The sequence below is a fragment of the Sceloporus undulatus genome, chromosome 6, assembly GCF_019175285.1.
Source record: "Sceloporus undulatus isolate JIND9_A2432 ecotype Alabama chromosome 6, SceUnd_v1.1, whole genome shotgun sequence".
Taxonomy (NCBI): domain Eukaryota; kingdom Metazoa; phylum Chordata; class Lepidosauria; order Squamata; family Phrynosomatidae; genus Sceloporus; species Sceloporus undulatus.
In genome coordinates, this window is record NC_056527.1 from 122,982,910 (window position 1) to 123,005,682 (window position 22,773).

At 43.3% G+C, this 22,773-nt stretch overlaps 1 protein-coding gene across 10 annotated transcripts in view; it reads left to right on the forward strand.

The window, feature by feature from the left end:
* ZMAT4 (zinc finger matrin-type 4) overlaps positions 1-22,773 on the forward strand; it is a 109,866-nt gene that overhangs the window by 61,185 nt on the left and 25,908 nt on the right. For 9 of the 10 annotated variants that reach the window (XM_042475212.1, XM_042475209.1, XM_042475208.1 and 6 more), the window contains 2 exons: positions 2,684-2,840; positions 7,067-7,294. In XM_042475212.1, the coding sequence (XP_042331146.1) occupies positions 2,684-2,840; positions 7,067-7,294 (385 nt within the window). Of the gene's footprint in view, positions 1-2,683; positions 2,841-7,066; positions 7,308-22,773 lie in introns of all 10 variants that reach the window. The other variant, XR_006104642.1, reaches the window with a different exon arrangement.

Genomic DNA, 22,773 nt, shown 5'->3' on the forward strand with positions numbered 1-22,773 from the left:
GTCCTCCAAAAGTGTGAGCTACACTGCAACGGAAGGCTAATATGGCTGCATGCACTTTTGGCTGGAAGTGTGGTGTGTGTGTTTGCTTCACATTTATGGCAATGAATGATATTTATTGGTATTTTAATCTGGCCAAGAGGCCATTCTCTTTGCTTGAGGGGTTCTGTTCAGGGTTTCAGTAGAAATTCATGACTGTTCCAGATTAGGCTGTGTTTATGGGACAAGAAGATTGAAATAACAGAAATATGCTAAACCAAAAAAACCTTATAAGATGTTGGGGTCTTTAGTTAACAAAGAACTTTATGTAACAAAGAAGCCCCCGTAAGACATTGGGATCTTTAATTAAGAACTGAAGCTCAACACTGAAAATTCGAGGCTGATCTGGACAGGGCATATATTGCTGAGGTTTGCAGTATTTGTAGCTGTAGTTTTGCTTTGAAGAACTGGATGATGTTCCCTTCATCCCAGGGCATTTTCTGAGAACCCCAGGGAGAAACGGCACCTTCTCACCCGTTGCAAGGTTCTCCTTTGGTTCTCCTGTGACTCAGAATAGGGTGGGGAACTTCATTCCACTTGCTGAAAAGGTATGGGAGATTATGCTGCTCCCTGTTCAACCATAATCAGTCCTACTTGGATGCAGAGATGGAAACATCAGTGATGGAACCTTCAAGGAATATTAACAATGGCCTGCCATTGTTAATGTTCCTTGAAGGTTCCATTACTGATGTTCCCATCCCTGCATCCAAGTGGACAATCTCTCCCAGCACCTTCTACATCTTTTGTTGGTTCAGATCAACCCTGAGTTGTTTTCAGGGCTATTTTGCAGGTGGACGCAACTGTCTCCAGAACCACAGGCAGGAACAACAGTGTTAGGTCCTCTAGCTGTTCCTCTTGAGACCTTCAGTCATTTCCTTCCCTTGAAGGACAGAGCTATCCTTACACCTTCTAAGCTCATTGGCTGCCTTCAGATGTGTTGAAGAGCCTCCTTCCCCTCTTTGCCATTGCTATCGTTCGGGGAACATTCAGCCCCCAGTCCACTCATATGTCCACTTCTGTATATGCAATGGATGAAGCATCACTTTGTTCTGGCCTACACAAATGAGAGGCCAGACCCACTGACTTTAATTCTCCATCAGTTGGTAAGAAAGATTCGCACCCTGGTACCTGGGGAGAGGAGGATCTCGACAAATGTGTGAGTTTCCCACAACTGCATATTCAATATTGTCCTAATTTATGACACAAGGTGTGAATTGCCACCTGGGGTTTGAGCCCCCACACATCCCGGCACCGTAATGGAGAGATATGTGAGTATTTTTATTGGCTTTGGCAGTCAATTCTGGCCTCGCGGAAATTGCTGGGAGAACTAAAAAGCCATTTATATATGCATTAGAGGGTTCAGAAGGATTCTGCTAATGACTGATTAAATTTATTAGTTACTTGTCAGAGGTACAGATGTTTCATTTACAACCTGTTCGGTCTTGTCCATCTCATGCGAGAAATGGACATTAGGGGATGAAATTTAGGATAACAGAGCATACGTACTAGTTATCTACTTCCACTTTCCGTAAGATCACCACAAACAGTCTCCAGGTGCAATAGTTCTTCACAAGTTTATGAAACTCTTTCAGAAACCCGAGGCTTTTGAATAGAGCATAGGAAAGTTGTTGTTGTTGTGCACCTTCAAGTGTCTTCTGATTTACAATGAACCTATCATGAGATTTTGTTGGCAAGAGTTGTTCGGAGGAGTTTTGTCATTGCCATCCTCTGAGAGACTGTGACTTGCCCAAGGTAACCCAATGGGTTTTATGGCTGAGTTGGGAATTAAACCCTGGTCTCCAGAGTCCTGGTCCAACCTTCAAACCACTACTTAATGCTGGCTCATGGGAAAGTTATTGTGTGGCATCTACTCCCAGAATCCCCCAGCCTGCATGGCCACTTTCTTTAATAACCTCCCCAAGTTCTAGTTTATGTAAACTGTGGTAGCAATGACGCAATAAGTGGATCCTAGAGCAAATCGAGCCTGAAAACGTCAAGATGACTAAAGTGAGGCTGTTGTACTTTGGACATATCATAGGAAGAGAAGACTCCTTAGAAAAGACGATAATGCTTGCTTAGTTAGAAGGCAGTAAGTAAAAAAGGAAGGTCCCATGAATAAAACCAATCTAAGAAGCCACAGCCCTGAGTTTGCAAGGCATGGGCAGGGCAGTTAATGACAGAGTGAGATGGAGATATTTCAGGCTGCATCCACACTGCAGAAATAATGCAGTTTGATACCGCTTTAACTGCCATGGCTCCATGCTATGGAAGTCTGAGATTTGTATGTTATTGTGGCATTACAGTTCTCTCAGAGAGAAGCCTCTTGCAAAAGCACAAATCCCAGAATTCCGTAGCATGACGCAGTAGCACTTAAAGCCATGTTAGACTGCATTAATTATGTAGTGTGGATGCAGCCTCATTCATAGGGTCTCATAAGTTGAAGTCAACTTGATGGCAGTTAACCACAACAATGATGAGCATGGACATGGAAAGTACCAGCTATCCAGGTGATTCCAGCTAAAATGGATCCCTTAACCCTGGAATCCCTTGAAGTCTGGCCTGAAGATCTGATTTCACTGTTCTTAGGGTACAGCTTTCTGGCTTGTCTCTTAGCTAACCTCCCTGGTTCTTCTTTCTCCTCCTTCAGGGCAGCGACGACGACCCGGTGGATAAGAACAAATGCTGTACGCTCTGCAATATGTCCTTTACGTCGGCCGTCGTGGCTGAGTCACACTATCAAGGGAAAATTCACGCCAAAAGATTAAAACTGTTGCTTGGGGAGCAGCCATCTTTAAAGACCACAGGTAGGTCCAGAGATATCAAGGCATTTCTTGAAAAATAATGCAACAGAGTGATTTGTTACAAAAGTAAAACTCCATTCCTATCTTTGCTGTGCCAGGCTTTTTGTTTTTGGATAGTGCCATGGGTTTCTTTTCTTGCCACTGATCGGTCCCAAACCTGGGACTTGTAGGAAATATTGATATTTATATTAAGCAGGATGCCCCAGTGCAATATGAAGATCTGGTATGAAACAGTTTGTCCTGTGAATGGTGGCATCCAGGGTTTTTTATTTGGGGGGGGGGGTGTTCTGTAGTTGAAAAGAGAATGGGAGGGGGCATATTTATTCATGTATTTTCAGTATTTAAACCCAAGCCTTCAACCATAATGTTTCCCAGGGTGGCTTGCGATGACTTAGTTTGACAGGTCCCTGCCCACAGGCTTATAATCTAAATGAGACGTGACACACAAGGAAAAGGAGATGGTGGGCTGGGAATTAGGTTCAGCGATTCCTAGTTGCTTTCTTTTCCCTCGGAGGTTGCAGAGGAGGAATTGGAAAGAAAGGAAGGACTCTGGGGCCCGGGCATGATGGAGCCATTATGCCTGACTGCTTTTCTCTCCATCAAAGGCCAGAGCAATGGCAATTGGAATATGAAGGATGAGATTCTTGCATGCACCCAAAACCCACTCTCTGCCCATCCCTGAGATAATCCCAGAGAAGCAGCAGGTTGGGAAAGTCTGTTGTAGATCATCAGCCCATTCACCAAGCTTACTAAACCCTTCCGCCGCTTAAGTAGTAATTCTCCTTTTTCATATTTTCTGCATATTGGCTTGTATGTTGGAAATGGCTTCTGTCCCCGCTGGCTACATGTAACTGATTTTGGAACTGCCTTTAATTGACAACTCAGCAAATACATTTCTTTTTTCCTTCCGGCACTCACATGGAGTGGAATATCATTTTGCTCTTAACTTAGCAGCAGCAATGGAGGGGGAAATGGGGGGAGGCCTGGTTTATTTTAACCAAAGTGTTCTTTGGTTGGTTGGCCTCTTGAATTTTGCCTGACGTTCTTGTTGCTGCCAGTCACACTACGTTGCGGCTTCCGCAATGCACACCCCATTAACTTTCACATTTAAAAAGTCAAATGTCGGTGGCAGATAATTTAGCCCTCTGATTGTTTGCTTAACTGTAAAGATCTTTGCAAACCGCAAACAGGCAGAGGGCTGACTTTTTCACCATAGTGATAAATTGAAAACAGGAAAAGAGATTCTGCAAAGTGATTCACGACAGAATAGTGACATAACTTACAGGAAAGAGGATCTTCTGTTTCTTACTAGTGGCGGCCAACTTGACTGTCGAGTTGCATTGGAGCAATGCATATCCTCCAACATTTTGGACATGAAAACTAGTGTGTATCCAAGGAACATCAGAGTGTAGTCAAGATGACAAAAAGTTATTAATTTAGAAGAGCATACAAGCTAGGAGAGTCTGTAGCAGTTTGCTTTTGCCTGCTTCTACTGGGAAGGGCAAGATGCCACCCCCTTTTTCTCCTTTCCATCCTGCTAAGTTAAGGGAACGAAACTACTTTTGAACTTTGAATTCAGATAGCAACTCAAGTAAGCTGAGCATAAAAGGGAGAAAGTGCTCAGAGAAGAGAGAAGCTGAGACATTTTAAAGCAGCAGAAAAATGGGATGCCAGAGAGCTAATGGGAATGGTCCCTTCCAAACCAGGATAGTTGGCCATGGAAATCCCACTGGGTGACCTTGGGCAAGTCATATTTTGTCAGCCTTGGAGGATGGCAATGGCAAGCACCTTCTGAAGAAACTTGCCAAGAAAACCCATGATAGGTTTGCCTTATGGTTGCCATAAGTCGGAAAGGACTTGAAGGCACACAACAACAAAGGAAAAGAGGAAAACCACATCATGGGAAGATAAAGGCACAGCCTTGAATTTGCAAGATCTTAACTTAACTCTTGATAACAGGGCATTTTGGAGAGCTGTCATTCATAGATCCACCTTAAGACATAGCAAATAACAACAATGAAGTAAGAGATAAAAAAATCTGTTTCCATCAAAATTAAGTTACCTTTTTAGTGCAATGCAATATACGTTCTGAAGTTGCTCTCAGCTACGTCAAACTATTCTGTCCCACTCTCCTTCAGGGCAACAGCGAACCAAATAACAAGGAAGGGGGCCTGGACAGCAGAGTGAAGTCTTCCACTTTATAGCCCAAGGCATTGCAAACCAACGTGTCCAATGTGCTGCCTGACGATAAAACTCCGGCTGTTTTTACAGATGCGTAACAATAATTGTTTATTTACGAGGTGCCAGACACCCAAAGGCTCCTTCTGCAGTTTCTACAAATAATCCATGAGGCGCTGGAGGGGAAAAGAGGAGAATGGAGGCCATTTGTTTTCTTTAAACTGTCAGAAAATATATATTGCTTGGCACCAGGTCCCTTTTTGTTCCTCTGGAATGGCTGTCTGCAGTGACCACTTGCATTCGGCAGCCTGTCTAAGAGGGAGAAAGCCTGGGGCCGGGTGCGCAAGGGTGAAGAAGGAGCCGATGAAGCATGAAACACCCTTTTGGGGTGGAGGAACCCTGCACAAATCAGCCTGGATGTTTTCAAGCTGGGTAAAGGGATGCCCTTCTTCACCAAATACACTATGCAAAACAACCATGGATGAATTTTGTGCAGAATACATCTCAAACTGCGAATATTCTCATCGGTCCAGGATTCTTTTTGCCAGGATTTCTGGATAAGAGAGGCATTTCTGACACTGTTTTGAATATTTCGGAGTATCTTCTCCATCCCTGTATAGCAAAGAGAAAGGACACAGGCTGTTGTTATTTCAGCTTTGTTCCTGGTTGTGTCCATGACCCAGGATTCAGAAATTCAAGGCACTTGTGACATTGTTTTACAAACCTTTCCTTTTTCCTTCTCCTTTTGAAAACATCTGCCATAGCAACAACAGTTATTACAATGAGTAGAGAAAGCCCTTGGTTTCTGGACAAGTTTAGTACGAAAGGATGAAGGTCACTGGAATGGAAGAGTCAATGGTGCTTTAGAGAAGAAAACCTTCCATCATTTCGCTGCTGAATGCTCCAAGGAGCTCATTTTCCTAATGCGCTTTGGTCTCACTAACAGAAAATATCGTCTTTCTTCTGGATGCATTGCAAAATGGGACTTCAGAAACCACAATAATTGGGTGGGGAAAACTTACTATCCGAAACACTAGGTACTTTCAAAGATTCTCCCTAAACTCAGAGAGAAAAGAAGGAAGTGAGAAGTTACACATAGCTCCAGTGGAAGGAAAGGGTCCATTTCCCTGGAGAAACCTTTGAGGTTGCATAACTATGCATGATCTATATCTTGAGGTTTCCTCTCCCTTGCATTGAGGTTTGGGGGAATCGTATAATTAAGGCTCCATCACCTTGAAGTTCCCTCTAGATGCCGTCTCATTAAAGCTCAAATGGAATGAGGTTTCAGATGTATCAGATTCAAGCTGCGGAGGAATATATATATATATATATATATATATATATGCATTTATTTGAAATTGAATCTTCATTTGCCGGAAGCCAGGGTTTGGCTAAGCCCCGATAAATATTCTGACCTTCCCCTCCCCATGAAATTTTCTTGCAGTCCACAAATTTCTGACTGCAATTCAAACTGCAGCTCATTGTGGAGAAGTTTAGGTCTCCAAAGAAAAGGGTCAGGCAAAGGGACCAAGGGAATGCAAACACAGCAAATGGAAGACTTCTAGGGGTGAAGGGTTTTCAGTGCCCCACTCTCGAGAATGCTAGAAATTTGGGGACTGGGTTACCTTAGGATCACCATAAGTTGGAAACGACTTGAAGGCACACAACAACAGCAATATCCTAATATTCTCCCATGCAGCTGCAACCCTACAGAGAATGTCCATTCAGAAGCTGTGACATACACAGTAAACATTTTAACTTAACAAATCCTGCCCTTCCCTGCAGACTTAAGCAAAAGCAGTGTCTCCTAGCTTATATGTGTTTCCTTATTAATAACTTTTGCCATCTTAACTGCACTCTGATGTTTGGTTACATCAGTCCCAGATTTTAACTGTTGGATAGTATGATTGAGTTTCTTTTCCTTCAAGGGTCAACTGCTCATTGCATGTGCAACACTTTTTGCCTCTTGGAAGCCTCAGCATTCCATGTTGTGATAGGAATAACCATATTGGTGTCTGGCCATGCTTCCACTTCATTCTTTCCTTTTGCAGAGACCAACCTGAGTTCCCTAAAGCAGCCCCACGTGGACAGCTCTCCCATGGTGTCTCCCCCCCATCAGAGAAGAGACTCCGACAGGTACTGCCAGCTCTGTGCAGCATGGTTTAACAATCCAATGATGGCACAACAACACTATGACGGCAAAAAACACAAAAAGAACGCAGCCCGGGCTGATTTACTAGAGCAACTAGGGAAGACGCTGGACCTAGGAGAGTTAAGAGGTAGGAGACATTGGTACGTTAAAGTCATCACTGATGGAAACCATTGCTTGGTGCTTTAATGTAATGAATACAGGCATCCTGTTGTATCGCTGGGGAATGAGAGAAGACTTAGGCCTAGGACAGTGGCTCCCAAACTTTGGTCCTCCAGGTGTTTTGGACTTCAGTTCCCAGAAGCCATAGCCAGCTTGGTCAAGAGTGAGGAATTCTTGGAACTGGAGTCCAAAACATCTGGAGGACCACTGGCCTAAGATGTATCCACACTGCAGACTTAAAGTAGTTTGACACTGTTTTATCTGCCATGAGTGAAATCTGAGCAGGGCTGTGAAAAACAGGCTGTCTTGGTGTTACCCAAAATTCTGGGGTCCCAGGAAGGCACCCACAATTTAATATGGCAGTGGACAGCCTTGAGATCGCAGCCCTATGTATAAGAGTTCCATCTCACACAGAAACTCCAGAGGCAATTCCAAATAGAGTTTGTAGTTTATTTAGGGGAATAAGCAACACACACATATGCACACACTCACGCACGCACACAAGAACTAACAAAGCAAAGGTGTGGAAAGGTGAATAGAAGAGGCTTTGCTAATGGTGATACCTTACCGATTTTTGAAGTCTATGGGAAACTGGAACGGAGAAAACTCAATAGCCGCCAAGGCAAGTGAGATGGCCGGCATATTGAGATGCCCGATCAAACCTGGCAGAGTGTCTGCCTGTTTACAAACTAGACCAACTTGCTAGTGTCCAGGAGGTAATATAAATAGTCAAAATCATGTCCCGGAGCAGTGTTCCCCAAGCCCAAATGGATTTCTAGGGAGATAAGAATGGTCGGAAATGTCAGACTATGGTGACATAGACTATGAAATATATGCACATTCATCACTTTTGGCCAGACTATTCTCATCACCTCCAGAGACATAAGGAATTTATATGGATGTCTTGAGTGATCTCCTTGGGACCAGTGTCTTGCTTCCTCCGTTGCTGGACCCATCCTGATTTATGGCCATGTTCCTGCCATAGGGTTGCCTTTTCAGGTCATCCACCTGTCACTCACTTCAGTGTCCTTTTTAATATTAAATCGATATCCAATAGGAGAGGGGTGACTGGAGCTTGGTCCCAGCCCAACATTGGAGGTCTCTTATTCCCAGCAACAAAATGGCCAGCTACTACATTGCCAGCTCCCCAAGGCTGTTTGCCAGCTCCTAGAAATTGTTTCTCTCTTTAAGAAGTCACAGATTTGTTGCCAACGAGTAAAAAAGACTATTACAGATTTGCAAGCAGCTGGAGGGTGTACTCTTATAGTAGTCAATCTGGTTTGCCATTCCTTAAGAATCTGCAGATTACGGCGTATACTTTTGCAAACTGTTCCAGACTTTATTTATTCTAAACGGACTTCTCTGGTTGTATTAATTTCTTTTGGTAGTGTGCTAAGCATGTTGACCTTTTTTTTTGGTCATCACAGTTTGTAGACTTATTTTAGGTGGTGCTCTGTGTATGTTTTACCTTATAAATTGTATTCCTTTGGCATTCATGATTATTGGGTTTTGGTTTTGTTTTGTTTTAAACACTGGCTGTAGGCATCATTTCCATTCATTTTGCGAGTCCATTCCCTTGCTTCTCTTGGGAGATGGCTGAACAATTAGCTTCATGTTTGATAAGGATTTGCAAAAATTCACAGATTCCTTTATATTCAAGATGGAAAGAACTTTAATAATGCTGAGCGTGTAAGAAACCAGCGCTGGCAGATTTGTCCATCCAAGCCCAGGGCTTTAAGAGATTACCTCTTCAAAGTCTGTCTTCAAATTCCCACATGTTTAACCCTGTTCTTTCTGAATTTGGGTTCCCTGTTTTTAAGATAAGGGTCTTTCTTTTAAATACTTGTATGGCAGGTCCAACATGAGACTTAGGCCTGTTACAGACTGCCAAAATAAAGCTGCTTTGGGTCTCTTTGGAGATATGCTGTTTAAATGATGCATGCATCCTAAGAATCCGGAAGCTGCGCCAAAGCTGCGCTCCAGTGCTTAGGAATGGGGTGTGGCTTTGGCGCAACCTCCGGACTCTTAGGACCCATGCATCATTTAAATAACATACCTCCAAAGAGACCTGAAGCAGCTTTAGTTTGGCAGTCTGTAACAGGCCTTAGTTTCCCATGTCTACTTGCTATTCAGTTTGGGTTGCTGCTGGTGAGGTTTCACCTATTTGGGCGCTATTATTTCTTTTTACTGTTGTGCATCAATTGTGTGTTGGCTATGGCTTTCTGTCTTATAGTCGCACTTGTTTTACTCAAATGTTATCGCTTGCCTCTTGGATGACTACGTTGGCAGAAAAGTAGGATAGGAATTTAATAAATAGATCATTTAAGATCATAATCTTTCTCTGATAAAGATGGTGGTACTCCATGTACTTCTAGTGGTTTCTGTCCCATGTACTAAGTGACCCAGCTCAATGGCATTTGGGGTTATGGGGTCATTCCTTTTCTCTTGAGGTCAGAGGCACCACTTGGAAAAAGTTTCTTTCTTGGACTACTAACCTCAAAATCCTCTAGCTAAGATGGCCAGGAAATAATAATAATAATAATAATAATAATAATAATAATAATAATAATAATAATAATAATAATAATGCACTATTCTTTTTACCTGAGAGAACACCTCTTTAGGAACCTCCAGGTCCTCCAGTGGAACTCTATGGTCAACATCTACCATAAATTGATCATAGAATCATGTTGGAGGACCTGCAAACGCCTAGAGAAGTGCTTTCTCTAGGAATGTCTAGGTTCTCCAGTTCAACTCTATGGTCAGCTTCCAACAGAATTGCGCTGGAGGGCTTAGAGATTCCTAGAGAGAACATATTAACCAAAACCGTGAATAATCCAAACCGCAAAAGTCAAAGTGCAAAAGCGGAGGACCGACTGTTAGTACAGTTGCCTCTAACTATTTCTGTTGCAGAGTTAGCAAGAGTGTACTGTACTGAAGTCACATTTCTGAAGCAAGGTAACAAGTAGCTGTGAAGGCATTTTGCTTGTGTAACGAGTAATACTTTCTAGTTTATTTTCAATTAATATTTTAAAAGGGGAATAATTCTCCAAATTTTCATTTTCCTGTTAATCTTATTAATCCTAAAGTTGTTTTTTTTCCTGTCTCAAAAAAGTACCGGAATAGCCATATATCCTAGAGCAAAATCTCTGTTGTTGCTGCAAAATCTCAGCGTTACAAACGTCTCTGGGGTTGGGGAAAGCATGCCTTTGCAAGCATTCGGAGAGGCCGCAGTTGGAGCATTTTCCCTTTTTCTTTTTTAATGCCTTCCACTTCCTGCAGTCAAGTACGATTAGCTGGAAACCCATCAAATGGAGAGCGTTTTATCCATTTATGCCTCACCAAAGGGAGTTGGAAATGGAAGGCTTTCCTGGAGCAATGGCATATATAGGTTGCTGCGTGTGTCCTCTGCTCCCACCCCTGAACGCTGCAAAACACAGGTTGGGTTTGCAGATAGATCACACATTATTGAATCCTTCTCAACTTGGGCGGCATCGTTCCCTTGGGAATGACTGTACGCCGCAAGTGTTGGAGAGAATATAGTAACAGCACAGAGATGGAGGGATTCTCCTCTCATCTGCCCCAAGGCTGTAAATTTAGCTACAGAGGCCCTTGCTGAAATATTCCACGTGTGAGAGAAATAGGAGGTTCACTTTATTTGCTAAGCCATCTGCTTTGGGGTTGAATTTGGTTTTACGGCTCATTCCAGCAGAATAGATAGCCTGGTGGGCCTTACTCTCCAGTGCCCTCTAGTGCAAAACACCGCTAACTGCACTTTTGAGGCTCCATGGCTTCTCTCTTTTGCATCAATAGAGGCTTCAGCATGGCTCAACATGGGAGGACCAAAACTCAGTACCGCGAACCCTTGGTATTCACTGCGGTTTGGCTCCAGGACCCTCCATGGATACCAAAAATCTGCACATGCTCAGGTCCCATTAAATACAATGGCATGGTAAAATGGAGGAAAAAAAGGGAAGCCTTATATAAAATGGCAAAACCAAGGCTTGATATTTTTTTTTGAAATGTATACATTTTTTGAATACTTTCAGACCGTGGATACTTGAATCCATGGATAAGGAATCCTTGGATACGGAGGGAAAACTGTATTAGAGCACATACTTTACACACAGAAGGTCTCAAATATAAGCCCTGGACTTTCCTAGTGGATTAATCCCTGTCTGGAACCAAGGAGAGCTGCTGCCCCTCGGTGAAGACCACAAGGAGGAATCATGAGGCCTGTGGACCACGTGTGACTCCCCAAAAGCCTCCTCTGTGGGGCTTCCGGGATACTCAATTTTTTAAAATGGATGAGCACTGTGCCACCAAAGGCCCCCAAGTGATGCACATTTCCATTTAAATGCTACTAGGGGGAGCGCATTGATACTTCTCCGACTGCCCACTTATGGGCTAGGTAGGCTAGATAGGACCCTTACCTTGCCTTAATTTTCTGTTGGGATGCACACAGTCTCCAAGGTGCTTGCCCAGCGGCTCCACACTCAGGCTATTTCCACACTGCAGAATTAATACCGTTTGACACTGCTTTATCTGTCATGGCACTATGCCCACATGTTACGTGCCTCAGTCCTCTATGCTTGATGGGGTGTTTTTATCTGCCAAGACACCCTTCCTCACTGAGAACTAAAATAGTGGTGAGCATTCTTTACATCCCTAGTAAGAACTACCACTAAGAATGTCTGCATATACTGCTAGCCCTCTGCCTGAGCATCCCTCAAATGCAATCTGGGAAGGATTTCCTTACATGTGCTGCTCTGTCCCATGATATTCCCTTCAGTTCCATTTAAGGTTGTCTCCTTCATCCTGGACTCAGGCTTTCTTTTGAAGTGACACCAGGCGATGCTTGTTTGTTTTAACATCACTGTTTGGGTGCGCAAGAGGCCTGGACATTACCAGTCATCTCTTCTGCCTGGAAGTCTCCTGGAATTTCAAGCGATTCCCCTTGTCATTTTTCAATGAGTTTGACATCCAGCTTCAGCTGCCTGACATGAGATTCTGGGTTTCCTTCAGTGTCTCATCATGAAATTTTCATCATTGCAGCTTTGCAAAGACCAGCATTTATTTGGTGGGTGTTGGGCTCTCCAAGAGGGCCAAAGGCTGGACAGTTCTCAGGGTTCAACAACAGACTGTCAAAGGCATAGCTATCCTGTTTTCACTGCAAGTGCAATGAAATTCAACTACCGTGAGCCACAGTAAAAGGGAGCCGGGTTTACTATCGAGAGTAAATGTCATCAGGAGCAAGAGATAAAATAGGTGCTATCCAATCCAAGGTTAAAAAGGGGTAAACCGATGCCAGAAACTGCTGAGTTAGGAGTAACAAATCTACCAAAATCTAAACAAAGCAACCCACAGTGCGCTTCTACCAAACATAATCAGTGTGTGTTGTGTATTGTTTGCCACAAGTCATTTCTGACTTGTGGTGACCCTAAGGTTACCCTATCATAGGGTTTTCTTGGCAAGGGAGTTTGCCATTGCCACCCTCTGAGACTGAGAGATTGTGACTTGCCCAAAGTAACCCATTGGGTCTCCATGGCTGAGCCAGGATTCCAGCTCTGGTCTCCAGAGTCATAGTCCAGTGCTCAAACCACCATGCCACACTCAGAAGTCCTATAGGAAATCTGTTGTATCTAGCCACCACCACAGGACCAAATAGTACAGTACTTCAGTCCACTCGGCTGTGGTTACTTTGCAGTTCTTTGCCCCGAAAGCATTGGTGACATCATTGTAGGAGATATACAGCTATGATATCATCAACTCAACAGGCATGAGTCACCCCAGTATTCAGAAAGATGAAGCAGCTGTGTGTCAGCAATTGAAGCCAAGGACGATGGGGAAAGGCGATGCAAAAAACCCAAAACAGCACCGAGCAAAAGGAATATATATATTTGTGGTGCATGCTGAACATTTCTGTGAATGTGGGCTAATTTTATGCACTCATAAACTCCAAATAAGGGAAGTAGCTCACACATAGTTATTTCTGTTGATAAAAGGGACAGGCGAAATATAAGAGTGCTGAACATTTAGAAAAACTGGAGGGAAAGAGCAAGCGGTGCCAGTTCCACTTCTGATTGTGAGAAAGTGATATTTTTGCTGTTAATTGTATGTGGTGGGGACCGCAACCTATTCTGCACATTGCAGAATAACGCAACCAGCCCCCTCCTGATGGCAAGTGATGGTGCGACAATGAGTTGTGACAGGACCTCTTGTGGTTCCTTGCTTCTGATGCTTGCACTATTACTTGCTGGTGGCAGGGTGGTGGTTACATAGTCTTGCAATGCCCCACTCACCAGCACCAGAGACCTCTGTGGATCAGGAGGACTGACTGGCTTTGAAGGTGGGTTTCAGGGGCAACTGCAGTGATGGCAATAGTGCTGTGGTTGCAAATGTGAAAGCAAAGCAGCTGCGAGGTCATACGTCTAGCCTATGACACTGCAACTGCCTCCCAGAATCCCAGCCTATGTTATTTTGAGGAAAGAAAACTGCAAATTAGTCCATGGAAGTCCTCTTTAAGCACAGCCCTTCCCATGCTCATTTGACATCGGAGATAACAAGAAGCACATGGTTGCAGCCCAGAGCAGAGAAAATCAAATGCATTACTGGCTCACGAGAAGGTTTCCAGGTGGTTCGGCAATGCACAACCATGTCTTTCCGATTACAGTCCAGCGCAAATATCTCTTTTGAGGCTTTCCCAAAGGTTTTCAGAGCTGCCAAGTCAATTTCTTCATAATCTCGTGCTCCAATAGCCAGAAGATCTAAAGCGCAGCAACAACACCCTAATTTCTACCCACTGACAGCCTTTTCTACCTGCTGACAAGCTTCAAAGCTTTGCAACTTTCTATCCCTGAGCAATACAAGAGAATTTTCTATTTTGCCTTGCTCCGGTTTTCCCTAATGGGTTGCTGTACTTGAACGGTGTTTACAGGGCCCCCGTTCTGTTTCATTTTGTATGAAATCTCCTCTTCAGATTTGATAAGGAGATTGCCCTTCAGAGATTGCCATCTCTTCACAACGCGAACATTTTGGGATTTTGTCAGTTTAATTACCTAATGATACCATTTCGCACATTGCCCCATCCGTCCCCAGGTGGAATATAGAAAAGTTCCAGGCATCAGCTTCCTTGCGATGAGAGGGTCCTGGCAGAGTCTGGTGCATTTCTAGCATCTCTTTATTTATAGACTGAGCAAAAAAGGAACATGCAGACTGACAGCAAATGCTAGGGTTATATCAATGAAATATAATCCACAATAAGAGTGCCAGATAGGCATTCGTGCCAATGGGCATCAGGATTGAGCCCTGATGGCAAAGCGGTTAAATGCCAGTACTGCAGCCACAATGTTGTGAGTTCGATCCCACAGGGCTCCAGGTTGACTTAGCCTTCCATCCTTTCATAGGTTGGTAAAATGAGTACCCAGCTTGTTGGAGGCAACTGGTTTACAATTGGTTCTCTGAAGATGCCAGCCACAGATGCTGGCGAAACGTCAGGAATAAACTCTTATAGAACATGGCCACAAAAAACGATGGATGCTGGCCATGAAAGCCTTTGACTTCAAATTGGTTTACAGATTGTAAACCGTTTAGAGAGTTCTTAGTTCACTATGAAGCGGTACAGAAATGTAAAGTGCTATCAGGATTGATGCAATGCTCAGTGGGACTGATGCACCTGGGCCCCATTGTGCACCAGTTCTATTGTGCATCAAGCACCAGTGCACCTCAGGCATTTTGGGGGTCTGCTACGCAGTATTGTAACAAAAGCCCTCTACTAAATAATGGGGCTCTCCAGTCTGCCCCAAAGAGGTGGTCTTGAGGCACCCAGTTTTCCTCCGGAGGGACACTGCAGCAGCCAAACCGCTCGGCATCCCTCCAGACCAAAAAGAAACCGGAAAAAAGGGGTTCTTTTTGGTGCATGGGGACGACGTCATCAGTGCACCATTGGCACACTGTGACACGTCCATGACGCAAGCGCGGCACCCGAAGGTGCAGATGCAGTGCCACACTTGCATCATGTACACATGCCCCGTATGGACAGCGCCATGTATAGATGGCACCGCCCACACGTGTTCGGGTTCTGGAGCATGCCCCAGGCTGCCGCAAATCGGCGGTCTGTACTGGGCCATAGACATCATACAACTAATTCCCGTAGATGTAAGTCGACTTACAATGGCACAAGTGCCCAGCTGATTCCAGCTGATGTTTGCAACTCCTCTAATTGGAGTATCTCTAAAACCCAGTTCACCCATTAATGTACAAGCGAGAATCTCTGTGATTTTTTTTTACTGCAAGCAAGAGAATGCATTAAAATTTATTTGCAGTAAAATGTGTGGTGGAATCCAAAACATATTTACTCAGTAGTTAGACTTAGATAGTTCATTGCTACTCACTGCTAAGCTGAGGTTTGTTTGCATCCCTAAAGGACATTCGTGCATCTGAAAATAATCAATAATTGCACACTGGAGAGTTTGGGAGCATAGAAAGAGAATTTCTCTGAAAGTCAGGAAAATGCAAACTTTTAGGGTATGCGTGTGTGAGATTTCCAGGCTGCCAAGGCTTGCCCCCTTTTTTGCCCCCTTTTATGCATCAAAATTTGCCTCCCAAGTGCTGTTGTTTTGACATTTCCAGAAACGATGCAGCATGAGCATCTTTCATTGTCCCAGGGCATTTGCAGTGAAATTTTGAAAGTGCCCTGCATTGCAGCTTGGCTTTTAAAGTGAAAAAGAAGACGGATAAAAGAGAGGAGGAAGAATAGGAGGGGTATACACTTGGCAGCTCAACTTTGTAAGTTCTCCCCTATCTATAAGTCAAATGCCTTTCATTCCCATCTCAGAAGTGCCCCAGTTTCTCCCTTTAACCAACAATATGGATGATGTGCGAGGGAGGCAGGGAAGTTGAAATTAACCAGTCTTAGTGGAAGCATATTTCCCTTTTTTCTCCTTTGTTGTCTGTTTTGCTTGCAAATGACTTGCAAAACAGTGCAGAAAAGGCAGGGTTGATCCACATTGGTCTTCTCTGTAACAGAGTGCAATTTCCAAGGGGTAGCCACACTGAAGAATCAAAGCAGTTTGACCCCACTTTAACCGCCATGATTCTACCCCACCGAATTGGGATTTCTAGTTTGGTGAGGTATTCAGCCTGCTTGGTCAGAGAGCTCTGGTGCCTTACCAAACTACAAATCCTAGGATTCCTAGTTAAAGTGGTGTCAAACTGCTTTAATTCTGCCATGGAAACCTACTTGGTGATTTGTTGTGTACCCACAGCTGAGTTCAAATAAGACTTGGCTCAAAGCATGATGCTGATGTGTCTCCAAATATCAAAATCCTAGCCGTGCACGTTCTGGCTGTTTGGGATCACTTAGTGCTATCCTTTTGCCTTTGAAACAGAACGCTGAGTGAATGCTTCCTGCAGGAAGACAGCAAAGGTTAAACCGCACCAGGCATAGTGTGAATTACTTCCAACACCTTGAACTTCATAGATCTTGTTTGTTGTACCTATCATTACTGGGCAATGATGGTTCAGCATTGATCTTCTTCAAGCGGGTGGTCTCTGCAAGGGCTAAAGCTGAGCGATAAATATTGGCAGTCCTTTGACACGGTTCGTGGGGAACTCACTTAATTAGGACGGGAGCTTAATTTCTCAAATATTTAACGGAGTTATTGCTTTTGGCCAAAGGCCTTTGCATAGCCGGCACAAACATGGAAACAGAAAATTCAGATATTATGTACTGGTGCATTCAGTTAATTAGGACATGAGCTTAATATTCCAGGAGTGCGCCAGACTTGAATGACAAATATTCCACAGGTGAAAACTGGGGCATGTGTGGCCAAGCAACCATCATGGTGGCAAAAACTTGTTAAAGAGGAAGAACACAAAAGCTAGGAGAGGCAGCAGCAGTTTACTTTTGCCTCAGCCTCTTGGGAAGGGCAAGACTCCACCATCTTGTTCCCTCTCCTTCCATTGAGTTTACTGAGTGCAAACTACTTTTGCACTTGGAACTCAGTTTGCAGCAACTGAAAGAAGATGAGGACAAACATGGAAGGTGGGAGGAAGAGAGAGAAACCGGGACGCTTTAGAGGCATCTGAAAAAGTGGGATGGCTCCATCCTATGGTATCCTGAGATTTGACTTTTTACAAGGTCTTTAGCCTTCTCTGCCAAAGAGTGCTTCTACCTCATAAAACTACAAATCCCAGGATTCTGGAGGATGGGGCCATGGCAGTTAAAGTGGTTCCAAACTGCATTATTTCTGCAATGTAGATGCAACCTGAATTGAGTGCATATTACTTTTTGCACATTGAATTCAGTTTGCAGCAATTGAAGTAAGCTGAGGACAAAGGAGGAAAGTGACAGAAGAGAGGAACATTTTAAAAACAGCTGGAAAAGTGGGTCAAGGGAGGATTGTTTGGGATCGTCTCTTCCAAACTGGGACGGTTGGAGGATAGGGATCCCAGATAAATTTGTACATCTGTATAGCATACAGTTTTCTGGGTGTGAAGGCTGTATCTTTGTTGCATCAAAACTGGATCATCAGATGCAGCGCACTTTAATCTTCATGTATCCACAGATGGAGCAAACTCCTCCTAACTGGGTCAGAAGCATGAAACAATCTCTCGCTCATCATGGCAGGCCACCTTCATGTTCACGTACCGAGAGATTAACTTTACTATTAATAATCATCTCTGTAAAATGGAGGATAAAACCCAGGTGGATGGCAATTTGAATATTTAAAGCGTTTTATATCATTTGAAGGCAATAAAAATGAAAATCTTGCTCTAACCCCTTTCCCTCCGTTGCCAACAGTGAAAGAATCTTAATGATAAGTCTTGGGCAGATGAAAGCCAGAAACGCTGGATGGAGAAGGGGCTTTAAAAGAAAAAGAGCACGTGGCTTTGACCTATTTTAATGTTAGCAAAAGTTTTTTAAAACTTCCAAACTTCAAAGTTTTTCTCACCGCTAAATAATGATTGTCTTTTATACGAGGCAGGAATGGAAATTAGAGGCGGCATAAAATGATGCTTTTCAAAAAGCCATCCGCTAGGGATGTGTTTGTTTAAATTATCCATTCCCAAAGGGGAGCGCTAGTCATTTAAAGTCATTTCTCCTCGCTGCGGGAATGTCTATAGAAACTGAGCCACTTTCAACATTTCTGCAAGGAGAAGAAAGTTCTTCCTATCCCTTCCACCTAACATCCATGTAGTAGCTGGTGTGTAGTTGCGTAGTACAGGTGCACACCGAAGAGCATCCGTTAATGGCGATGATAGCCATTGTGAGCATAGAGGTCCACTTCTCAATGACCCATTCAAAAGCTCCCATGAAAACCTCTCAGTCTTGACTTTATCACATTTCTCCCAATCTCAGCTGCATTTCCTTGCTTTGCCATTCGCTTCTACAGGAAAAGAGGTTGGCAAGCTCCTATCCTCCTTCTCTTCGTAAGCAAAATCCTTTTTATTGAGAAGAGACTTTGGCCATTAAACAATTGCTGGGAAGAGATTTCATGATGCCTGTTACACTTAAAAAGATATATTATGTTTTCGGTGCTCCAAAAATTGTCATAATTCAGAGTTTGGTTTTAATACGAAACATGATTTAATGGTTCTTTTATTGTTCTTCCATGTCAGCATACAAACCTTAGTTGTAGGCTGTTTTAATTCACGCCCTAAATTGCCTTGGGTCCTGCGCTGTCAGGCAGCCTGCAACTGTTTTTATAACTCTTTTAATAACCATCGTTATTAATTTTGACTACTTGCAAATGGTGTTTTTGTAAAACCCTGAACACTTGGAATATCTTTCATTAAAACAATCCCCCTCTTCCTTCTCTTTCGGATGAAGATAAAAACAATCTTATAGTCAGTCCTCCACATTTGCAGCTTTGACTTTTGCAAATTTGATTATTAACGGATTTTAGTAATATGTTCTGTCTAGGAATCTCTAGGTCCTTCAGAGCAACTTTGTTGGACTTTGACCATAGAGTCGTAATGGAAGACGTCGCGATTACTAGAGAAAACACTTCTTTGGGTATTTCTAGGTCCTCCAGTGTGATTCTAGAATCAACTTCTGGTTGAATTGCACTAGAATTACATTGGAGGACCTAGAAATTCTTAGATAGGTGTCTCACAAAACTACAGTTCCCAGAATTCCATAGCACTGAACCATGGTCATTAAAGCGGCATCAAGATGGATTATTTCTCCAGTGCAGACGCAGCCTCAGACAAACAAAGAGTGACCTCTCTATTGCCAGATGCAAAGTATTTTGAGGTGGTTTGGTTGTAAAATAGGGATAATATAAGGCCCATCTTACATGATACACTGGATATTAGTAATTTTTGTGGTGTGTGTCTGTGTGTGTTGTTAAATTATGTTTGCTTTGACCTGGTTTTAATTTTTTCTGATTGTCTAATGGTGTTTTAACTTGAATGGTTTTGAATCGATTTTAACTGTTGCAATCCGCTTTCAGTCCAAATTTGGGGGAAAGGCAGGAGGGGAATAAAATTATTTGGAAATGAATAAATATGATCACCATCATCAGAAGCAGCAGCAGCAGCAGCAATTGAATGCACTTAACTTTACGGAAGACCTGCTGATGTTGGAAATGAAGAAGGCTAGGCCTGTTTTGCTGATATGGTTCATCCCTGCAGCCTCCGCCTTTTCTTTTTCCTTGTGGACATGGCAATGATGACAGGCTGTCATGGTACATGCCCTCACTCCAATATTTACAGCCACTCCAGGGCTTATAAGGAAAGGCAAAGGACAACAAATCAGCTTCACTGGTGGAAGACTTGACATCGCCTCCGCTCTCAGCTTCTGAGCCAAAGGGGCAGCGCTCCAGATCCTCAACAGAGGAAAATCAATGATGCTCAGCTTATAAAAGGTAGCATTAATGACATGGGTACAGAGAGATCAATGTAGCCGCAGTTGACAGGCACCAGTGTCTGACTCTGGCACCAAAGCAAGATGCAGCAAGAACCTGCTGGCTCACATTTCCCAAGTCAGGGTTGCCAGAATGAAAACTGGAGGAAGCTCCTCTGCCTTTAATACATCTAGCATTCAGGGAGCATTCAGAAGGAATTTGACAATGTTCTTTCTTTATACCATTCGAGTGACTTCATTCCCATTTCTGATGCTGCTTTTCGAAATGTGGTTTCATCGGATCCTCATTACACTACCCATAATTTGTCATTTCAAAGTCCTGGCATGGCATGCTTTGTGATGATTCTGTGCCACAGTTTGGAAAAAGGTAGGCGGCATTTTATGAAACCAGGGGTGCATCTACACTGTAGAAATAACACAGTTTGACACCACTTTAACTGCCAGGGCTCCATCCTACCAAATCCAGGGATTTGCAGTTTTGTGAGGCACCAGCATGCTTTGGCAGAGAAGGCTAAAAACCATGTAAAACTACAGATCAAAGGAGTTGAGAGGATGGAGCTACGGTGCTTAAAGTGGTGTCGAACTGCATTATTTCTATAGTGCAGATACACCCCAGGAAACGTGAGATCTGTTGCCCAAATCCTGCCCTGTGGACGGAAGAGCTCTCCCACGTCCCGAAGCCTGAATCACTGTCATGCAAAATTGAAGACACTCTCCCAATACATTTTTAATTTTGAAACATCATTAGTGTCATGCTGAATGCTGTCTCCTCAGAGTCACAACTTTGCAAGGCTGTGTTTTAAAGCTGAGCTGAACTGACAGGCAGAGCCCTGGCTATCCTTTCCTCCAAACACTGCCAAGGAAGGGAAACAAGGGCAGAGTCCTCGGCTTTGAAACCTTGGAGTAAACTGTGCCATTTCAGTCCCCAGATCACAGGACTTAGCCATGAGTCGGAGGTCCTGGCCATACTTTTGGGGACCTCGGGGCAAGAAGAGAAATCTCAGTGCAAGACTTTGTCATTTTTGACTTACGGTGACCCTAAGGCAACCTTATCATAGAGTTTCCTTGGCAAGTTTCTTCAGAGGGGGGTTGCCATTGCCATCCTCTTAGGCTGAGAGAGTGTGACTTACCCAGTGTCACTCATTGGGTTTTATGCACAAGTGGAGATCCATCTCCAGAGTCTTGTGCCTTTAAAACGCTTCTTACATTTCTAAACTACTCTAAATGAGTGAAGTAAAAAGAGGCTCTTAAATAGGACATCGTGAATCATCACGTTGAGATCAAATTTACAAGAAAGGGATTAGTTAATACTCCCTTCCATATTAAACAGCCTTTAAGAAGCTGAAGCTTTCTGGTTTTTTTTTTTTTTTTTTTTTACTTAAATGAAATTAGAAGAAGGCTTTTTAGAACACCTGGCACTAATGAGTCAAACGACTTTGCAGTTATTAACTAATAATACACACTTCCATCATTCCTTTTCACTTTATTTGCTGCTCTTTTTGCATTTGGATCTGGCAAAAGCCAAGGGAGGGAGAAATACCAGGATGAGAAGGGGATGCGGGGAGGACTCAGTCCTTTAAAAGAGGAATTAAATAGGTGACCCGTACGGCGTATTTATTTTTCAAGCGCGTTATTACTTACATTAATAACTGTAGAAGAAAGAATGTGAACATCCTTAGCTTATATGACCCAGGGAACACTCACCATTAGACTCTAAAAGAGAAATGGAAGTTTGAATGAATATCTTAGTTATTAATTTGGGAAGTGGGCAGAAAATAAAATAAATGTATGGCCATGGTTCTGCATTGTCAAGATTTGACAAGGACAGTCCCAATTAATCCCCTGCCATTATTATTATTGGAGAGGCAACCTGAGAGGAGAGGAGAGAAAGGGATGGAGTCTTGCCGTTCCCAATAGGCTCAGGCAAAAGCAAACTGCTGCAACCTCTCCTAGATTGTGTGATCTTCCAAATTAATAACTTTTCCCACCTTGACAGCGCTCCAGTGTTGTTTACCCACATATAATCCAGTTTTCATCTGTGAAATGTTGGAAGGTATTATGTGCAAACAACGACAACAACATGATGTGCTAATATTGGCTGAAGCGCTTGGCAACAAACCTCCTTCTCTGCATTTGCCTTTTGTGGCTGCTCATTAGAATCATCCTGCAAACACCAGCAAGTCTTCCAAAGGACCTTAGTCTATCAACAGTTTGGTAGGACAGGTCCTAGTATTCATCTGTGAAATGTTGGAGGGTATGAAATCCAGAATGTCTTTTCTTGCCTATGCGTGGTCTGATATTGACTGACATCTTTCATCTGTGTACTGTAATTTAAATCCGGTTAATGGATATTGGCCTGATTCCTTTCAGTTCATCCCAACTAGAGTAAACCTACTGAATCAATACATTGAAATCTAATTGATTCAGTGGGTCTCGGATAGATGGCACTGGCAACAGGATTCAGACCGACGTGTTTTCTACCTGCACTGAAATCCAAGCGATATTTTTGACCCCATTTCCCAATTTATGCAGCCTTCATATTAAACCATGTTTGTGTGCATATCTTTCCAATTATC